The sequence below is a fragment of the Populus nigra genome, chromosome 6, assembly GCF_951802175.1.
Source record: "Populus nigra chromosome 6, ddPopNigr1.1, whole genome shotgun sequence".
Lineage (NCBI taxonomy): Eukaryota > Viridiplantae > Streptophyta > Magnoliopsida > Malpighiales > Salicaceae > Populus > Populus nigra.
The window spans coordinates 1,359,555-1,369,754 of NC_084857.1; the positions used below are offsets into that span (position 1 = coordinate 1,359,555).

Consider the following 10,200-nt stretch of genomic DNA (forward strand, 5'->3'; position numbering starts at 1 on the left):
TTTGTCATTGTGGTTTGAAGATGTAGGCTAAGAAAAACTATAAATTATATATATATTTTTTAACTAATTTTCAATATAGTTTTCTCCATCAAACACATATCTAAGTAGGATCAGGTTATAATTTGATAATTCCATAACCACGTTAGACTCTTAAGAGATTCACCAGGAGAAGCAATTCCTCGAGAAACAGCTTAACTAGTAAATACATATACATGTTCTACACTCTGTCAACCAGGATTTAATTCCAAAAGTAATGAAACATATTTCCTCTTGAACATGAATGATATGTTCTTGACAAAGAATTTAAATTGTAAAAAATGAAAAAGAAAAAAAGGATTAGAAAGCTATAGAAAAAGAAAGTAGAAAAGCACAAATAAGGAGAAATTATTAGACATATCAGGAGTTTTACTCCACCTTTCTCTTAAGAATACAAGAGCCGCTATAAAAATAATTCATGAATCTCATGCTTTTGTAGAGGGAGAAGTATAATTCCCGGTACACCGAAGAATTTCTCTAAACGAAATGCAAACATGCTCCAATTAAATATACTACCATATCAAAGCAAATTAAGAGATTGATGAATATCATAGTTACTTTTGATCTTAATATATTCTTACATTTGAAAAAAAAAAAAAAGAGAGATTGATGAATGTCTCTTCATGTTTGCAGTTTCCATGATACGATGAATTGATTACTCTGATGATAATTTATCGGCATTGATGTGATTAGGATGTATGTAAATGTAACCATCTGAAGTGTAACTATGTTTGCAGTTTCCATGATACGAGAGAGGTTACGGTTAATTTCGTTACCGTTAAAGAAGTGTAACTATGGAACCATTTTACTAGGGATCAGTTGCAGTGGATTCTTTGCTATTTTGTGATTGCTTGGTTGTTTATTAATTGATTGCAGAATTTTTATTGAAATCCATGTTTCCCACTTCAGATCTTTGTAAAAGGGCATGAAGAGATGAGAAACACTTGATAAACACGAACATTTTGGCAAACCTTACTGCCAAAAGTTTCTAAATCTTCGTTGAGAGAGATTGCAGTGAGCTTACAGAAGAAAATCTGAAGGTTAGAAAATTGAGATCCCAGACATGCAACCTTGAAGAGGAGCTGAGAAAGAAGGAAATTATTAGCTAAGAACTTTTCACCGATCATTTTGCAGATTAAATGTGCAGATTGTTGGGAAATTCCGACCGGTGATGTACTGATATTTGCCCATTGGAGGCTTAAGCACACTGACACAATATTTTACGTGGTTCGGCAAATCGCCTACATCCACGGGAGAGGTCTATTTTATTAGAGATAGAGAAAGGATACAATAAATACATGTAGAGGAGGAGGATTACATCCACTCTACTCAACTCATCAACTCTCTTGCTGCACTTGCAGCTGCTGCAATGGCAGCAAGGCTGCTGCCATTGCAGCCCCTCTTTCTCTCTTCTTCTCTTCTCTTCACGTTCTCACAACTCTCACTCTCTCATTTTGCTCTCTAATGTATGCCTCTATTTATAGGCATCTATGGCAGCTCATCTTGCTCTTTTGTCATCAATGGTGGCTGCCAAACTTACCAAACTTTGACATTAGCCATTGGTTGTTGGCTGCCACCAACAACCCACCATTGCAGCCATCTTCTTTGACAATGGTGGCTGCTGCAATTGTCAATGGTTGTTGCACATTAATGGCAACCAACCTAACAATCACCCCCTTTGCCATTCATGTGGGGCAACTGTCTTCTTGCTTCTTCAGCACAGGCTTGCATCTTGCAGCTCTTCCAAGCTTACCATTCTGAGAGCGTCTGTGGCCGAGTTTACAGGTACTCGCCAAACCTTTCAATCATCAGAGTTACCAAAGCACACCTTTTCTCACACAAAAGGATCACTACAACCAGATGGTCTGCCACTTCACATCTGAAGAGTGTTAACGCTTGTCTCTGGAACACAACATTCCCCTTCGAGCGTATCAACCATGCTCGGTCCGGAATGATTCATCAAGCCTTACATCAAGGCTTACAACACCCCCTCAAACGGAAATTTCTTTTTTCAAGTGCGACAGTCATTATCTGAGTATCTTAATATGATCACGAGCTCACCACTCTTCCAAGAGTCTACTCATCCAGGAGTTGCGCCTGCCCTCTGTTCCACCCTAGGAACCACGCCTTACTTCTCCGTGAGTCTCTCGCTCTTAGTCGTAAGAGTCCAGGTAGCTCTCCACCTTCACCTATGGGGGCAGCCCATTAAAGGTTGATCCATATATGTCTTCATACTCTGAGTATTACAATGCCATTACCGAGCTCACCACCTTGACAAGAGTCAACTCGTGCTCGGAACCTGCGCATGCCCTTCTGCTTCTTCATAGCAGCCGCGTCTTAATGCTCCACAAGTCACACACTTATTGTCCAAGGCAAATGTCTTCTAGCTCATTGATCTTTAGCATGGGGGCAATATCCATGAAAGTCAATCCTGCATTTGTCTCCATACTCATCATAGCCACTTCATTGGCTATAAACCTGTCCACTCATATCTAGCCATCACATTGGCTCTGGGGTTGTTCTGAACTGGGCCTACATCGTGGCCCACACACCTTCTCCTTAGGTGTCTCCGCTCGTCGTCATGCGGCGGTCTAAACTTGGGCTTCTATCACGGCCCTCACACACCTTCCATCTAAGGTGTCTTCACCTTTCATAGGTGGTCGCATCCTCCTTCAGCTGAGATGCTTCAAAGTGGCTCCAGAATTCTCTACCACCATGTGCACTATGGGAGAGATAGCTGCCACTAATCACATAGAAAGAGAAACTTGCGGTATACTCCTCGCAATCCTCTACCTCGATTTCTATGTTTGGAGCTTCTATGCCTTTCTGCTTGACAGCTCCACCTACACCAACTCTCTTTGGTGTCTTCGCCTTTCGTCATAGGCGGTCGCCTTTTATCACAGGCGTTTGCACCCCCTCAATTAGGTGCCTCTGCAACAGCTCTCTTTCCATCCTTGCATGCATTGGAAAGGTCTTCGCCTGTTGTCTTCATCAAGAGCATAAGAGACTTCCTGTTGTACAAACTTTAACAGTCTTTGCTCTGAGCTTCATCTGGGAACACTTCTTCTCCTTGCACCTGTTGTCTAAAAAATAGTACCTCGTTGGATCCTACGGGTACTCGTGCACAATCTCTGCGTGCCCTCGTGCAATTTATGTTCTCCAGATTTCTCCCTATTCCTTGCTTATGTTTGACAGCAGCTCATCCTATCACAACATCTGTCCAAGTCAAAATAGGGTGCCAATCTTTATCCCCTTTCTATTTCTCTTCCATTATCAGGGTCTTCATCAATTCTCCTCTCGAGAAATCACAGTCACCGAATCTAACTTCTTTGGAGAAATCACCACTTCATCAGATCCTTGAACCTTCGGAACCCAACTGATCTCTTGTGCCGTTATCTTGCTAGTCTTCAACCGTTTCATTACAAACTGCTATATATACGAAAATAGTACCGTATGGATAATCCTTCCACTAAGCAAGTTCCCAGGAAAGATTGGAGGGGTCACACTGGTCCCGCTTAAAACCCAATCTCCTAGACAGAACTTCTCAGGCCATATCTATCCATCGTACTGTCTTTCCGTATATACAACCATTTGCTAGCTTTGTTGCGGCTTTCCTTTACAAGTGATCTGGAATATACTGGTTTAATACATGATTTCTCAACATCTGGCGAGACTACCAGTTCTTAGATTCGTCAAGATTGGTCTTAGTCAATTTCCACTCTTCACCTCAAATTATCCACATGATCAGGTGTCTAGAGTGTCCCAATTTTGCCTTCCCTCAAGGCAATTAAAATTCTCCCCACTTAGCAGTTTTAGCACATGTAATTGGGTAAACATGTGCACCTTCTTCTTCTTCTCTTCAACGACCACCATGATGACCTTCAGATGCCTCCTGATCGGGCAATCTCTCGTTAATAATTCACCACCACCACTTTCGGTCTCAAATCTCAACGATCGGACCGTACCATTGCATCCGGAACGATCAAATTAGCTGGAAACAAGTCTGAAATCGTCCAAATCGCACTTCAGACGGCTAAGATTTGATCAAAAACAATTCTGGCCTGATCAACGGCTCAGATTCAATCTCAGATCCGGTTGCACATAGGATCAGCTACACTGAATCCTGTCCCTCGGCTCGCGGCTCGGCTCGGCTCCAATTCGGCTCGGCTCACTCGGCTCGGCTCGCGACTGATGATGTGGCGGGTGGGTCCCACTTTGCTGACGTGTCTGCTGACTGGTCGATGATGTGCCTGTTGACCGTCGCTGAAGTGTCTGCTGACTTTCGCTGACGTGTCTGTTGACTGGCGCTGACGTGTCTGTTGACTGGCGCTGACGTGGCACGCTGACTGGGCAGTCTCTTTGCCGGCCCGTGCGGCCGTTTTCCGACGTCCGATTTTGACGCCGTTTTCACCAGTGGCTTCGTCTCGGCCTCCTCTACATAGTGGTATGGTCAAAACACCATTTTGAGAACTTTCAATTTTGAGCAAAAATCAAACACCACTTTAAACCATCAGCTCTGATACCAATTGTTGGGAAATTCCGACCGGTGATGTACTGATATTTGCCCATTGGAGGCTTAAGCACACTGACACAATATTTTACGTGGTTCGGCAAATCGCCTACATCCACGGGAGAGGTCTATTTTATTAGAGATAGAGAAAGGATACAATAAATACATGTAGAGGAGGAGGATTACATCCACTCTACTCAACTCATCAACTCTCTTGCTGCACTTGCAGCTGCTGCAATGGCAGCAAGGCTGCTGCCATTGCAGCCCCTCTTTCTCTCTTCTTCTCTTCTCTTCACGTTCTCACAACTCTCACTCTCTCATTTTGCTCTCTAATGTATGCCTCTATTTATAGGCATCTATGGCAGCTCATCTTGCTCTTTTGTCATCAATGGTGGCTGCCAAACTTACCAAACTTTGACATTAGCCATTGGTTGTTGGCTGCCACCAACAACCCACCATTGCAGCCATCTTCTTTGACAATGGTGGCTGCTGCAATTGTCAATGGTTGTTGTACATTAATGGCAACCAACCTAACACAGATCTATCGTAAGTCTACAAGAACAGTTAGAACGAAAAGAAATTGAGATTGATACAGTACAAGAACAGTTAGAACGTCATGAAGAAATGGAAACCAGGGCCAATGACCATCCTGCAAACATCCGTACAGACGTCAAGCTTTTCGACTCACATGCATGCTGCCGCTGAAATGGCCAAAACATTATCTAAGTTGCAGGAACACATTCAATCATGTTTAGCGAATGTGAAGAAGAAAAAGTATGATCTTTGTTCGCCTACAAGTGGGAAATCTAGTTCTGCTTTCAGTAAATCCGTGATTTCAAATGCTACAGATTTGTTTAATCAAAATGAGTAACCAAAGCCTATTTTGAACAGTTTCGTCCAGCTAAAAGATTTGTTTGAAGGAAAATCTGCTTCTTTCGAAAATGAAGTTGTTGATGTTTCAAAATTCAAGATATTTAAATAATGAGTTATTTATTGTTTGAAATTATGGTTAATTAATAATTTAAATACTTTGAAATTTTTTTTGTCTAATGAATTTTAGGCTCATGATAAAAGTTTAAATATCTGCAAAAATAGTTTTAATCGTGAGGTTTAAAGACTCTCCAATTATAAAATTATTATATTTATGGGAAAAACAATAAATATTTTGAAACAATAAATAATTTAAAAGAACCTTAAGATATTTGTTTTTAAATTTTAAGTGTGTTAATGCTCTAAAATGTATATAAGTTTATTTTAAGAGATCAAAAGTTTTGAACCATTACTTGAATGGTTTGGATATATTTATACCTTTTAAATCTTGTTATTTTTAGATAAAAAAATGATTAGAAAGTTCTCTGATTTTAATGATATTAATGAAAGATATATCTCTTATATATTATTAATAAAACAATAAGGATAATAAATTCTATATATGACAGAAAAATTATTATATCATTATAAATAATTATTCTAAATAGAAATACATGACGGTTTATCATTCTTTCGAGATATAAAGATACGGTAGTTTATCACGCTTAATTCTTCGAAGGAACAAGAGACGGATACTCTTAGGAGTTCTGATATGGGGCCAGAAACTGAGATTTCTAATCTTCAGAATGCGAAACAACGGATGCAGAAAAATATGGAAGCTACGCTAAGAGAAAGCACTATGGCCTCTAAATGCTTGGATGATTTATGAAATGAAATGACGGTGCTTGGTAGTAGCTTGGGTTTGCAGGCTTTAGCCAAGGAAATTTTAGAGAAGAAGTTGTCAGAGCTGGATATGTGGCTGGTAGAACAGTTAAGATATTTGTCCAACGATAGGGAATCGAACCTCGTGGAATTGCATAATTTAGAACCTCGTAATACGAGTCTCCGAGAAGAAATGAGAATATTGGAAAGTGAAATGGAGGCACAAAAGGTTGATAGGAAGCAAAAGCTGAGGACATGCAAATGCTGAAAGTCTTTTCAAAGAATGCAGTTTGCTTCAGAAATCAAATGCAGAACTGAGGAAGCAAAAGATGGAGTTACATGAGCATTGTACAGTCTTGGTAGCTGAGCTAAGGGATTCTGAATTATTTTTTTCCTGATATGTCCAAGGAAGTAGAAGATCTTGAAGGTAAACATATTTTGCTGCAGGAAGAAATTGCCTCGAATTAATAGCTAGCCCTTAGTGTAGAACTTGATTAGCTTCTTCAAGAAAATAATAAATATAAACGAAACTTGCAACGGAAGAGAGCATTCTGAATCAGATTCATTTAGAGAAGACAGTTGAAGCTGGGAATCTTCAAAGAGAGATTGCATATCTGACCGAACAGCAACTCATGACAAAAAGTAAAGTACAACTTCAGAATTAGCTGTGGTTGAAGTGCCTCAATTGCGATCAGATAAAGCTATGCTGGAAGATTCTCTGCAAGAATTACATGGAAAACTTGAATTATCTGAGAGCAACCTCAGTTCCCTCCAGATGGAATCAGAGATTAAAGCACTTAGAGTTGTGCATGAACTTGCTGCTTCCAAACAAAACTAGGAAGTTCTGATTGCTGATTATTAAAAGCTATTTGAATTGTTAGAAGATGTCAAATCCATAGTAGAGAAACATAAAAGCATTGTTAAGGGGCTGGAATTAAAACTTAAAGTTTCTGCATGTGAGAAGCAACAAGTTACAGAAGAAACTTCCAGCCTTAGGATCCAATTACTGGAAACATCACTGCTTCAAGATGAGATTCCGGATCTTAAAAGATCACTTAATGAGGTCAAATTTGAAAATAAAAAACTTGAATCTTCATTGCATATTTTATCAGGGGATAACGAGGAACTGAAGGCTGAGAAAATCCTGTCTATGCAAGAGATTCCTGACATGCAGAGAGCTATTGCTGAATTAGGAGACTGCAGACATGATAAAGTTTCCCTTGAGGAGAAGCTTTTTCGACTGGAAGGGGATTTAACTGCAAGAAAAGCAATAGGTGCCCAGGATGCTGAGCTGAAAATGAGCTTGCCCGGGTGAAGAGAGCAAATAATGAATCCCAGAGGAAGATGAGATACCTTGAAGAGGAAAAGCAAGAGTGCCTGAAGAGAACTCAGGCACTTAAAGCGGAGCTGAGACAGAGGAAAGAAGAAAACGATCAACACTAATCCAATGATGCAAGCCTTCCCTCTTAGTCCTGGATCCAGTAACATGACTACTTCTACTCCTGGTGAATTGAAATTCTCACAGGTCAGTACCAGCAATTAATTATATATCATGTTTAATTGAAAATAGTTTATGCATGCAACTATTTAGATGACAAATAATTAAATTGAACATAATCTCTAACCAAATGAAGAAAGAGGAGGCAAGTGATTTAGAAGTGTTACTATGGGATAACAGTCAAGTCTAGTTCACTATGTTTTATATGTTTTATTTGCTGCCTCTGTTTCGGTTTGTTAACTGATGGACTTCAGGTTGATGGATGAAGATGTAGTAGTAGAAGGAGACGGATACGAGGGCAAGATATCGTCACTTCAGCCGGAGTTTCAAGATGTAGTAGTAGAAGGCGCTACTTCGACATGAGCCTTAAATATGCCGACGTTGAAGCTGAACTCGCGAAACTTGTACTGCAGCTAAGACAGTCGATAATGGGCGACGGTGGTTTTCAGGAGTACAGAGATGACGAGTCCACAGTGAAAAGTAAGACATATGGTTTTATAAAGGTGTAATTTTAAAATTACAGATAAACTGCTAACAGAATTTTGATTTAATAACGTATGATTTTTTTAAAAAATGATAGACTAAACTGACTTAATTAATTAATAAATTTCAAAATAAATGATTATTTAAAAAGAAAAGAAATTCAAAAATTAAAATAACAACTTTCCAATCTAATTTGACTAGAAAACAACATCAACCAATTCCTGTAAAATATGTTCACAAAATCTTCAACTTGATTTAACCATTAAATTAAAAGTCTATTTTTATTAGCAAACTAGCTCAATTCATTTACAACTTTTTTAGAATCAAACTACATTAGTAACTTATCACAGTCAAGAACTTATCATATTTTTTATGTTTAGAATAAAATACTAAATTATTTAATTAAATTCAATTATATTTTTTAAAATATCTATGAAATTAAATTATATTGATAATTTTAACTATTTTATACTTAGCTTATATTTAATAGGACTGAAAAATTATTTAATAATTAAATTATATTTAATCATTTTTTTAATTATTGGGAAAAAACTGTTTGATTAAATGAATAATCTATGCTCATTGCATTGAGCCCACATGTAATTATATTTAAAACATTAGTAAGCTAAAATAATCTGGTTTTTATTCACGAGAATATGTTTTATTTATTTTGCATGCAGTTTTAATTAACCAAATATATATATATATATATATATATATATTATTTTAAAATTATAATTACAAAAACTACCTGAACAGACCGCAGGCCTATTCCTAAATTAGTTTAGGCAAACAAACGTCGGGACAGAAGATGAAACAGGCTTGTTAAACTACTGGACTTAGGAGTGTTGCATGATGAATCCAGGCCTGACCCATTTTAAAAACACAACCCGCGAAACCCGAAAATTTTCAAAAAAAACCAAAACTTTCAACTTTTAAGAACCCCGGTCTCCAAAATGCAAAAACACAATCTCTTACCGTCTATTTAAATCCTTTCAAATCCAACCATCCACGTCACCAGTCCGCGTCTCCCAAAAACCAGCCAATCACCACTCACCTCCTCTCCTTACATAAACACACCACAAACTACAACCATCCTATCCTCATAAATAATTCTCAAAAGAAGTAATCCCCCAATTTTTCTCTTAAAAAGAAGAAGAAAAAAATTCCTTCTTAGTCCCACATTTTCAGGAATCCAAAATGGCTCCCAAGGCAGAGAAGAAGCCGGCCGAGAAGAAGCCTGCCGCAGCAGAGAAAGCCCCAGCGGAGAAGAAGCCCAGAGCCGAGAAGAAGTTGCCCAAAGAAGGAGTGAGCGAAAAGAAGAAGAAGAAGGCAAAGAAGAGCGTTGAGACCTACAAGATCTATATCTTCAAGGTCTTGAAACAGGTACACCCTGATATTGGGATCTCGAGCAAGGCAATGGGTATCATGAACAGTTTCATCAATGATATCTTTGAGAAGCTCGCTCAAGAGTCTTCAAGGCTCGCTAGGTACAACAAGAAGCCTACCATTACTTCTCGGGAGATCCAGACTGCTGTCAGATTGGTTTTGCCTGGAGAACTTGCTAAGCATGCTGTCTCTGAAGGGACTAAGGCCGTTACCAAGTTCACTAGCTCTTAGGTGGATAGGGTTTGTTTGGGTCTTTTGTGGGTTTTGCGGAGTTGGTCTTTGTGTGTGATGTAAAGGTTGTTTGGATTCTGATCTGAACAAAATTTAATGAAACTTTAATTTAGTTCATAAATTGGCTTTTTTATCACTGGTTTTCAATGATTTTGGCTATGTTTCTTGACGTCTCTCAAGTTCTGAATCCGAAAGCTAATTTCATGTGGCTTATAACTTTTTGTTAATCGAAATGAAGCTAAACTGTGATCAGTAATCTAATTAGCAGTTCTTGTTTATTGTATCTATACCTTTGCTTTTAAGACATCAAGTTGATGCCAAATCAAATTGATCATGAGCAAATTTTAGACGATTTTATATT

The 10,200-nt window shown here is 38.5% G+C and overlaps 1 protein-coding gene and 1 pseudogene across 1 annotated transcript; both read left to right on the forward strand.

The window, feature by feature from the left end:
- Positions 1-6,251: 6,251 nt before the first annotated feature.
- LOC133696460 (uncharacterized) lies at positions 6,252-7,718 on the forward strand (annotated as a pseudogene).
- Positions 7,719-9,308: 1,590 nt separating this feature from the next.
- On the forward strand, positions 9,309-9,960 carry LOC133696230 (probable histone H2B.1). The gene has a single exon (XM_062118353.1). The coding sequence runs from the start codon at positions 9,420-9,422 to the stop codon at positions 9,837-9,839; it is 420 nt and encodes a 139-aa protein (XP_061974337.1). The 5' UTR covers positions 9,309-9,419; the 3' UTR covers positions 9,840-9,960.
- The last annotated feature ends 240 nt before the right edge of the window (positions 9,961-10,200 follow it).